This window comes from Alnus glutinosa, chromosome 3 (assembly GCF_958979055.1).
Source record: "Alnus glutinosa chromosome 3, dhAlnGlut1.1, whole genome shotgun sequence".
NCBI classification, from domain to species: Eukaryota; Viridiplantae; Streptophyta; class Magnoliopsida; order Fagales; family Betulaceae; genus Alnus; species Alnus glutinosa.
The window spans coordinates 6,232,383-6,244,267 of NC_084888.1; the positions used below are offsets into that span (position 1 = coordinate 6,232,383).

At 34.9% G+C, this 11,885-nt stretch overlaps 1 protein-coding gene across 1 annotated transcript; it reads right to left on the reverse strand.

Moving 5' to 3' along the window:
- Positions 1–1,485: 1,485 nt before the first annotated feature.
- Positions 1,486–3,361, reverse strand: LOC133864311 (uncharacterized). The gene is made up of 3 exons (XM_062300599.1): positions 2,995–3,361; positions 2,675–2,739; positions 1,486–2,463 (listed from the first exon to the last, which is right to left on the reverse strand). The coding sequence occupies exons 1-3, from the start codon at positions 3,130–3,132 to the stop codon at positions 1,896–1,898; spliced, it is 771 nt and encodes a 256-aa protein (XP_062156583.1). The 5' UTR covers positions 3,133–3,361; the 3' UTR covers positions 1,486–1,895.
- Between the last annotated feature and the right edge of the window lie 8,524 nt (positions 3,362–11,885).

The window sequence follows — 11,885 nt, forward strand, 5'->3', positions numbered from 1 at the left end:
TCCTATTTAACTTATAGACGGCTATATGAGAATGCCTTGTGCATGTGTTAGAAACCATGTTAATTAGGGTTTTCACATTTATATTATATACATGGGCCTAAAAATTAAGCTATCTTGATCCCCCGTTCATGAGGGTATCCAAGCTAGGTCATAAGACTCATAACTGAGATGGTTCATTATAAATGTCGGTTTTTTTTTTTTTTTTTTTAAATAGATAAAAATTTAGGGAAAATTGCCTCTAGGGTTTGAGGTTGTGAAAATAAATTCCTAAGATTTCAAGAGTAACGAATAACTCACTAGTCACTGTAGTATGCATGTGTAACCAAAAAAAAAAATACTCATTCCATACAAATTTTAGTCACTTTTCCCCCCGAGATCATTATGAAATTAAACATTTACCCTTAAAAAAATAAAAACAAGAAAAAAAGGAAAAACCTGAGTTGGGGTGGTCGAACACCTAGCACCCCTTTTTTTTTTTTTTTTTTTTTTTTTTAAATTTTTTTTTTTTTTTGTTCTTCTTATAATTTTTTATATATTTTTTCAATGGTAAATGTCTAATGAGTACTCTAACAAAATAATTGCTGGAATTTGCATGGAGTGAGTTATTTGTTACCCATACATATTACGTGAGGTTATTTGTCACTTTTGAAACCCTAGAGATCGAGTTGTTTGAGTAATGTTAGACTTTACGTCCATTTATCAAACTTATATCACACCGAGTGACATAGTATATTATTATACTTTAAGTGGCTTACACTTTTCTTTTTCTTTTTTTTTGACTTATCACACACCAAGTCTCATGACATTGGTGTGATAAATTAGTGTTAAAAGTATAATTATTCCAGTTATTTATCACAACCTCAAATTCCATGAACTAATTTTACAATTTTTCCTTAAATTAATGGCAAGCTTGCATCATCATAACATATCGCATCCTTGAGGAAATTTCTTTTTCATCACCATTGCAAAATTAATTCATACAAAAGTCCATAATGTATTTGGATATTCTTGTGGACCGCAAACAAAAATTGTATTTGGAAGAGAGAGATGATACATTTACATATTATAGACATCTCTTCTATATCTATATACAATCAAGTTTTAAATCCACCATTAAATTTGTAGGGCCCAATGCGAGTCTCTCATAAATCGAAAGGTAGAATTAAAAATGAGATACTAGATTTGTATAAGAGATGTAAAAATATCATTTATCTTTGAAAGAATGCATATAGAGCCCTCGAATAAATATCTGTTTGATTAGGTTTTCGCCAAATTCCATGTCTTTCACCTTATCTACTCATTGAATTTTTTATTTTTTATTATTATTTTTAAAATAAAATAAAAAAAAAAAATAAAAAAAATCCCCTACTTAATTACTAAAAGAGTTAACAAAGATGAGATCAGAAACCAGAGGAAAGCCCTAAGATGAGATCAATGGGCTCAGGCTTGCATTCGAGCTGGGGGTGCCACGTGGAGAAAAACTCGTGCATGCAAAGAATTTCCAATTAGAAAAATTTTAAAGAGTGATATTTCCAAGCGTTTAACATAATTAAATCAACGAGAATCATGTGGCGCCACGTCACAAAACCCAAAAGTTTTCTATGCACATAGTTGAAAAAAGGAAAGATGCGAAACTACTGAACTACCCTTCCATTTCAAAACATTTGACTAGCACGATCCCTTGGTCCACCCGACTCACACCCTAGGAAAACTGCTACTGTCATGTTGCAGGGACAAACCTAACCTCACCCGCGACAAAACACAACACGATGTGAACCGAAAATTATCTTAAAAATTCCCCTAACCCTAAAATACTAGCGAAACCCACAAGACAAAAACAAATTTACGATAATCTCGACACATTTCAACACCGAAACCACAAGCACTTTGCATATTTACATTAGGGACTTCAACGATCGCGCTTTCACAGGCTTCCGCATCCGCTTCTTCCCACTGTCGCCGTTGGCGTCGTCTTCGTCGTCGTCATCATCATCATCCACATAGTCGAAATCGTCATTGTTATCGATTTGCGAGGAGGAAGAAGGAGTGCTGCTTTGAGTAGTATTAATAGTAATGTTGTCGACAAGTTTGGCGGCTTCGTTGCTCTTGCTGATCGCATCTCCTCCTCTATCGCCTCTTTTCCTACCCCATAACGGCCCGAACCCAGAATAGTAATAGAATTCGTAAGGGTTGGAGGATGAGGAACCCTTCTTCGCCGCGCGACCTCGGGCACGGCGAGCTCCCGCAGCCGCAGCCGCCGCCGCCGCAGCCGCGGCGGCTCTCCGGAAACTAGGACTAGTAGTAGTAGTGATATTATTGTTGGTATTTTCGAACCCAAATTCATTCTCTCTTGCTCGTTCTTCGGTGTGGTCGAACGCTTTTGCTCGCTTCTCGACCGTATCGTTATCGTAGACAACCATCTCCTCGGCCTTCGCTGCCACCGCGTCCATCATCGACGAAACACTGCGTGTACAGACGATATTTGAAGCAAGAAACAAGCACGGACTGTTTTTACATGTTTTCAGCTACAAATTTTGGATAATTACTTCCATATCATCCAACTATTTCGAAACAAAAAGGAAAAACCCTAATACACCCCCGAAGAGAATAATATAAACACAAATTGGAAAAAAGTAATGGAATCGAAAGAATAGTAGAAGGGTTTATTAGTTACCTCTCGACAGGTCCGACAGAATCGGCGAGGCTGGCATTTCCTGTGAAGCTGTCTTCTCCTTCGAGCTGCAAGAAGCGAATGATAATATATAGAGAGAAAAAAAAGATGATGACGACCCATTAACCTAATCGACTATTCGGAGCTAAATACACGATAAAAGTGAAGGAATTCAGGGTTTTCGGGAACCCTAAATGTTGGCAGGTTGGAAATGAAGAAAACCCTAGAGAAAAATGCAGGTTGAAGAGGCGAAATGGAGGGAGACGCGAAGAGGATTTCGGTAGATCTGTAAGAAAAAATGAGAGAAATATTGGGGGACTGACCTGGCTTGAGTCTTGCGCAAAGGGAATCGCATCCCACGGCGACTGGTTGAGCTGGCACACGTGCGTCTGGAGGGCCTCGGGAGCTGAAGCGTGCGAGAACCAGGAGGGTGAGAGCTTTGCGTTCTTGCGGATCCTCATGTTGAAGAAGATAGCTCGGCAGGCGGAGAAAGAAGGAGAGATAGATCCAAAGGATGAAAGGGCTTCCTCCTTTTCCTTTTATTTATTTTTCGTATTTTCTCGCACTTTCTCTTGGAGTTTCTCTCACTTTCTTCTCTCTCTCTCTCTCTCTCTATTTGGTTCCTTTGCAGATCTCACAGACCTCGATAATCAGGGTTTCTTATTAACTCTCCGTTGCTTTCTCGGCCCTTCATATATAATTCGATTTTTCTACCTGCTTGACGGTTTTAACCCTATTTTTTCCTTCGATTTACGGGTGATGTGGGGGGTGCGCTGAAGCCTGAAATGAAAGCTGCCGATATTCCACGTCATGATAGTTGTCCAAAGCCCTATTTTTTTTTTTAAAGACAGAAGTGGATTTGGTCCTGTGGAAGCAGCCCCACGTTAAGGTACTCATGTGGAATCTGGTTGGTGCGTTCAAAAAGTCATATTTAATGCCCGAAACAAGATGAGCGTACCACATTTGCTGGATCATGGTTGTGCGCCAGGATTGACGGTGATGGGTGGGTGAGCGGGTGAGAGCGAGTCCAAGATAAATTCGGGCGAAGGGCGTTTCGGTCATTCCGGCGTACATTTTAAAAAATTAACTACAGTTGAAACCTAACATCTCTTTTTCTCCTAGAACAGAGGGAAGTGAAGGGGAGGGGTGAGCGTGCATCCCACGCGCCCCAATTCGGGATTAGAGGAAGTGGCAAACACATTTGGCCCACATGAAAAAGGGTTTGATGGGCGTACTTGCACGGGTCCCTTGGGAAACAAACGGACGGTCGTGTTGGGCCGGATTGGGAGTGATCGTATGAAAGAACTCCAATGCATGAAAGCACCAAATAAGATTCCCAGGATTAGGTTAATTTGTTACCTATTTTGAAGTAGGCAGAGATACGTGTGGCTTCGAGGTCTATTTTCTAACAACCATATAATATTAAGTTGTTAATTACATTTTTAAATAACAAAGCTTGTACGTACATGATATCATTCTGTGTCCATGGACGACCTGCCCATCATAGCCCAAATGGTCAACGTACACAAACATATAAATAAACAGTCTTTTTTAAATTAATTATTAATTAAATTCACTCTTGTAAAAAAAAATCTGGAACTAATTTTTATTTTTTACAGTTAGATCGTCCAGCATTCCTCATGTCATAATTGTTCTGATTGTGTAATTTTAACCCTTTATAATAATTGGCTGCATAATCTGAACCACTCTGTAAAAATGACTAAACACGGTCGTACTACTAGTGTCGGAGATACTGATAATGGGGTGCAACCATTTTGTGCCAGATATTGATGGAAGGCTTTAAGGCACCAGCTTTTCTTCTCCCAATTTTATTTTATTATTTTTTTTTTTTCACTCATTTGATGAACAGTACTATGTTTTTGTAAGATATTAGGGCTCTGGATTCTGTTCGTTCTCAGAGAAAAAAATAAATAAAAATTCATTAATATTGATGAACGAATGTGGAGATATTTTGCAAGAACTCAAAAGCAAGAGAAGAATGATTACATTAATTAGCATTTGTTAAATTTTGTACAAATTGCCCATCACTTCAGTATAAAAGTATAGTGCTTAAAATAATCCAGACATAAGACGAATCCAAAGTGAACAAAACTAGGCCCTCCTTTGCGGCCTATCATATATATTCCCTATATAATTATGATCATGATCACTCTCCGGCCACCTGTCACATTGATTAACATTAACATGTAACATGTAACAACAGAGATTATGCTTTTTTCTTTTCAATAAATAGTGAAAATATTGAAATTAATGTTTTTTCTTAATTGATTTTTTTTTTTTTTATCTTCCTGCGGACTCTCTTTTTTCAATAAATATTTAATATTAATTCAGTCTGCATTAATTCTTCCCTAGCCTCTCTAGGTTTTCTTCTATTTCTGCTTCTGCACAAAGGGAAAACTGAAACAGAACCGATCGAGATGGCTATTAAAATTTATCAGTTTGATGGAAAATACGTACAGTGAAGGATTTCATTTGTTTGACGCGGGCAAATCCTCGTCCAGAAATTAACAGATTATCAATACTATTCGTTTGGTAGAGAAGAAAACAAAGCGGAAAAGAAAGAATGGAAAAGATCGAGCTTAACTCTCTGATCAGCTGAAATCTAGATTTCTCCGATTAAGCCAACTTCTTTGAAAAGGTTAGATCATGGCAGTTTTTTCCTTGTGTTTTCTTAAAATAGCAACTGGAAAAGAAAAGAAAAAAACATTAAAGCACCTGAAAAAAGAAACTAGTTAGCAACAATCACCGGGCTTGAGTAGCAGAGGAGAGAAGAGGACAGAAATCAATCTGCTCCGAACCAGATAAACTTCTGTAGAAGCGAACTCGAGCTAGCTGCTAATTAAGATCCTTTTTATGAAATGAAAACCCTAAAACAAAGGTAATGAAAATTATCATGCTGAACTGACCTCGTAATTTTTCTATCGGAAAGATCTAGCTAGCCGGTAGATTTTTCCTTCGCTCCGGTCCAAAAATGAATGGCCTATCTAAAGTCATGGTTTCGATAAATTACCCCGAACCAGAGCGAGAAAAGAAGGAAATGGCAGAGAAACTTGATTTAGGGTTGATGAATGCAACAAGAAGAGACGCACTTTTTCTCTTGCGTAACCCTAAACCTAGATATAATTGCATACATATATATATATATATATATATATATATATATATAGGAAACAATAGAGAGAGAGAGAGAGAGAGAGAGAGAGAGAGAGATGGAACAAGAAGAAAGATCAAAAGGATGGAGTTTCATCGAATATATGAAAACAGAAAATCTTTCGTTCAGAGAGGCGCAGGGTAGTTGCTGGAGGGGACAGTGGTGCGTTTGGATGGAGAAGAAAAGATTCACCGGAAAGCAGGAGGTTCGGCGGACGGGCGGAGGCTGGTTCAGCTAGCTGCATTTGAGGTTTTCTTCCATAAATGGGTTTTTGAGAAATGCGTCTGGCCGGTTTGCAGGCGACTGGGGTGGCTGGAAGCCGATGTGTGTGTACTGCGTATGTGGGTGCGTGATGGGAGAGAGACTTGGCATTTCTTTTTGCCTATTTCAATCTCTACGATGTGTTTATTATCTACACAGACCGTGCCACATCTGACAAACCACCGGCACTGTTTTTCATAATTTTTGTTTGTACCTGTAACTCTAGACAGTTTATTAATTATGACGTGGCACTACTTTTAAATTAATATATATATATATATATATATATATATATATATATATATATATATATATATATATAAATTGAAGAATATCCTGATAATTGTTCGTAAATGATGAAATAATTGTAGTAGTTAACTTTTTAATCATATAATTTATTTGTTTTCCTAATATTGAACAGTCAAGTCAATTTGTAAATGATTTTATAGTACCCAAAACAATTTTCATTAATTATACATTCAAAAGGAATATTATACTAATTTTTTTTAAAAAAAGGAATATTATACTAAAAGCATATTAATTACTGCCAATTGTTTTTCTTTTTTGAGATTTCTAGCCTTACTCATTTTTAATACTTTATATACTTAATTCCTCCTCCTCATAAAATATGGCTTTTTTTTTTTTTTTTTTTAAACTTCAAGGTGAAAATTTTCAAATTTAAAAGTATATTCAAAATTGAAGCACTCTTGGGAAAATCCCACCAAATTGGATCTTAATTATAAAGCTGGATTTATTAATTTAACACTAACTTGAAAGGTGAGATTTTTATAGCTATTTGTAACTTTTCCTAAATATTAATTAAGAAAAAGCAAGTTACGATGGCTTAAATTTTTACTGAATTTTCCGTAAAATTTCTCAAGAACACATAATTGTTTGCATTTACGATATATATATATATATAGTTGCTTTTATTATTATTATTATTATTATTACTGTTGTTGTTAATAGTATAAATGCTATTATCTTTCATGTTTGTTTAAAATCCTCTAGATTTTTTAGGTAACTATACGGTGAAATTCTTAAAATTCTAACCATTATTTTTAATTAAATAATATAGACTTTGTCATCTTATAATTTACATCTATAGAACATCCTCTTTTTTTCTTTTTTGTTTTATGTTATTTTAAGATGTGCTATACAGCATGCTGCCGTCCTCCTCCCATCCTTTCATTTCGCAAAACTATCATTAGATCTGTGGATCCATGTAGGCTTTACGCATTAATTTCACATTTTCAATTGTAATTTTGCAAAATAGGAGAATGGAAGGAGGACCCATAAGTAATTCTACATGTCATATAAATGTCCATCAAATAATGAGGGGGTTTTTAAAATCATCATTGGGCATGTGATTGATCAAATGGTAATTTTAAAAGCCACCTTATTATTTGATGGACACTTGATTGACATTTATATGACGTGTAGAATTACTCGAGGACCCAGCATACAAATAATCATTTTTTTTTCTTTTTTCCTTTTTTACTAAATTGTATGCTAAAGTGATAAAATTTGAAGCAATTAATTAAAATAATAATAATAAAGATTTTAAGAACTCTATGATAAAATTATCCTACAAGATTTAATTTAGAGAATTATATTTATTTCATAAGTCATAAAAACTTCATAAAAGTGATAATCCAGTAAATAAAAGTGATAAATAATCTATTTAAGGTGAGGGAATATATATATTCATTAAAAGTGGTAATCCACAAAAACTTTTATAAATTTCATAGAGTGATAATCCAATAAATAGAATAAAAATGTCCATCAAGAACCGTGGGAGACGTTGGCTTAATGGCAAATTAGTGCACTCCCCGTAAGGTTTGGGGAGGGAATTGAAGGACATAGGGACAGCCAGAAACTATTATAGGTAGGGGTCAAGGACTACAAAATTTTGTTTCTAGGGCCTGTAAGCTATCTTAAGTATTTCAAAGAAAGGGATTGTTAGCAATAATAGAATCAGTTATTATACAGAAAAGAGTCGGCTAACTAGAGTTGACAACTAGAGTCATCTAACTAACTATTACATCATCCTTTAATTAACCCACGTGTATAATACAGAATAACTGATTCTATTATTGCTAACAGGGATTACAATTGTGCGGATACATGGAGTGACATTTGGCAAAAGAGTCATGTTATTTGGTGGAGGTCAGTTTGGTTCTCAATGGCTATTCCAAAGCCGACTTTTGGTGTTTGGTTGGCTGCTCCGAATAGTCTTAAGTGGAGGAATTGCTTAAGTGGGGTTTTTAATTAAAGGTAATGTGTTTTGTGTTTTTTTGTACTGGAGGAATTGAATGTGAGAAATGATTTGTTCTTCAAATGTAGTTTCTGCAAAAGAGTCTGGTTGGGAAAACTGAGAAAGTTTTTGATTGCTGATCTTCTTTATGAATGTGATGCTATTGCAGAGAAGGGAGTTAAGTACTGCAAGGGAAAAGGTTTGCAAGCTGTAATATTCCGTCAAGTATTGAGTAGTGCTTCTATTTATAACATATGGAAAGAAATGAATAATATCAAGCATGGAAATAAGTTGCATACTAAAGAGCAACTCGTCTGTCAAACTTGTTGGGATGTTAAGTAGAACAATTATATCCACAGGTAGGTATATACCCGAGAAGTAAGGAAAATGAAGAGCTTTGCAAAAGCTAGAACTTGTTAGCTAGAGAGCATTTTCGATGACAAGTGAAGGGGGCTTCTCTGTTTGTCGGGTTGTCCCTTTTCTAGTTTTGGTTGTCTGGTTCAGTACTGGTAGTGGAGTTGGCTGATGTTTACTGCAGTTTGGTTGTTGTGGGTTTTTTTGAGTTGTTTGTAGTTGGATTTGGTTTGTGTTTTGTAAAGTGTTGTTTAATTCCCTTTATTGGTTTGTGGCCTCCCTAAACTTAAAAATCAATATCTGTATCTCCTTAAGATTTAAATATAAACAATTGATCCCCTAATAGGATTGGTTTTAATGTTTTCTTGTTGATAATATTTTATAGTTTCCGTTATACTTAGATCTTAAAGTTCACACCCTTATTATAATATTAGGCTGGATGCTCCTATGCTTTTTTTGCCTCTCTACTCTCTAGTGAGTAGGCTTTTATGTCCTAAGGTTTAATTTGAGCCCTAGGCTTATTTATAGTATCTTATGTTTAATGATTGTAAAGAATTTAACATTAAGGTGACTTTGTAATTAATCACGTAAATTAGAGGTTAATTTTCAAATTTAAAATTTAAGAGAAATATTAATTGCAAATAACATTATTAAAATTTGAAACAAAGAGAATACAATCTATGATAAAGAAATCATATACATATCTTATACATCTAGACCATCACGTGGAACTAAATTTAATTAACCAGACTTTTGGTGATTTATGTTGAGAAATTTACAATAATTAAGTATGAAATAATAAAATTAAAATTAAAAAGAAAAAAATGAAACCGGATAAATATTATGTCATTTAAATGACGTAACAACGTATTCATATTGTAGCAACATATACATCACTAGTTATAGACATGAGCTTACATGTATTAATGGATCAAATCTTTAGTTTTAGTTTGATTAGCTCAAACGGTTAATCCATGTAGTAGTAATTGTCAATTAAAACTGTAAATAAATTCAGGCCATTATAACTAGCTAGGCTAATCAACTTTTTATAATTTTACCTCATTCGTGCATGTGACTTGGACCGTTTCTACATGGCATACTTAAGCTCAATAACTCAATCAATTATAAATAATAATAAAAGATCTCTCTCCTTATCAATGTGGGAGTTAGAATTTTGTCAAAATAATGAGTCATTTCGCACTTGTTTAAAGTGTGTTTTTAAATAAAGGCGCTAAAAGTATCCGATTATTACACTATTAATACCCATTTAATTAAATAGATTATTTTATTATTAGTTTGAATTCTCCCTCATTCTCTTGTATAGACATGTCAAAAAAAAAAAATAGGTTATTTTATTTATTTTTATTTTTATTTTATTTGTTGACATGTCCACACAAGAGTGGAGAATGGGAATTCGAACTAGTAAATTTTAGCTATAAATGTATATGAATTTTAGGAATATATTTATATGAATTTTAGGAATGTAGGTAAAATTATGGATTGGAAATTACCATAGTGACATAAATTTAAAAGCTCAGTCTTGTGAATCTCTTTATCAACTATTTTTTTTTTAAAACTAATTTAATGATGATTACAATCAACTTCGCAAATTTTAATAATAAAAGGATTCTTTTGAATTATTCAAACGTGAGTATGATTTTCCATCATTGCATGATCTCGACCCCATACATAAATTAAGTGTTAAATGTAAACTTTTTCGGTAAAGCTAATTATTTAATCTTATTAAATGTTATATATGGATAATCTTTTAGATTCATAAATTCTATAATATAACTCATTTAATTAGACAAACATATTATATAATTTATATGCTTTACGAACTTGGGTCCTGCCCCTTATTCCCCCTTTTTACCTAGAATTAATGAATGTATAACATGTTTGATACTTACCTTGGCTTACCAGCCATGGTTGGGAGGTCAAGACTTGAGGCTTTTCAAAGAATTAAAGATAAAGTATGGCATAGAATCAGCAACTGGAAAAACAAATTTCTATCTCAAGCGAGCAAGGGGATTTTTATTGAAACCAGTCATTCAAGCAATACCTTCCTACAACATGAGTGTGTTTCAACTTCCTATTACTTTATGTAAAGAACTCAATGGGATTATGCACAAATTCTGGTGGGGACATCAAGACAAAAATTTCAAGATTCATTGAATGAGTTGAGAGAAGATTGATTCAGCTAAGAACAAAGGCGAGTTGGGATTCAGGGATTTGGTTCTCTTCAACTGAGCTTTGCTAACAAAACAATGCTAGCGACTACGGAAGAATCTACAATCCTTGGTAGCCAGTATCTTAAAAGCAAAGTACTATCAACATGCTCCCTTTATGCAATCTGTTTTGGAAACGAGACCCTCTTATGCTTGGAAGAGCTGTATTTTTTGAGCTTGCCATGTGCTAGAACAGACTGATCTGGAGAATTGGGAATGGACAAGACATAAAAATCTGTGACGATCAGTGGCTCCCCACTCTTATTTCTTTTGCAGTGCAGTCTCCCAGGAAAATTCTTTCGGCGGATGCTAGGGTTGTCGAGCTTATTGATCCGGTCACAAAGAGATGGAATCATACACTAATTGCGGAAGTTTTTCAAGAGGAAGAAGTGAGGGTCATATCCTCCATCCCACTTACTCCCCTACTACAGCGCAATGTCTTCAGATGACGTTGTACTACAAACGGCATCTTTTCAGTAAAAAGTGCTTATTATATGGCAACAAATATACAAGCACGAAATATGGGCGAGGGAACCTGTAGCAAAGAGATTGAATCTTTATGGAAGATGATATGGAATCTCAAAGTTCCAAATAATGTCAAGATGTTCATTTGGTGGGCTTGCCAAAACATCTTCCCAACAAAAGATAATCTTTATCTCCGGAAGGTGGTAAAAGATAAAGCTTGTCCAATATGTGCAAGGCCAGGGAAACCAAATCTGTTGGGCATATCTCATGGTTGTGTCCTTCAGCACAAGGCGTATGAGGGAGTGGTAAGGAAGTTTTATAAAGAGAGAATTTTTCCCATCTATTTTTGTCAATAATAGAAAGGTGCGATCCAAAAGAAGTGGACTTATGGGCGGTAATAGCACACAATATATGGTTCTGGCATAATAAGGTCGTGCATGGGGGATTTCATCCATCCTAACCATGTCATTCAGGAAG

Bases quoted from the DNA above. Each gene is read 5' to 3' on its own strand.
- LOC133864311 (XM_062300599.1), bottom strand. From the start codon at position 3,132: ATGAGGATCCGCAAGAACGCAAAGCTCTCACCCTCCTGGTTCTCGCAC. The intron at 2,740-2,994 runs GTCAGTCCCCCA...CGCTTCTTGCAG, and splicing joins TTGCGCAAGACTCAAGCCAG to CTCGAAGGAGAAGACAGCTT. The intron at 2,464-2,674 runs GTAACTAATAAA...CTGTACACGCAG, and splicing joins TCTGTCGGACCTGTCGAGAG to TGTTTCGTCGATGATGGACG.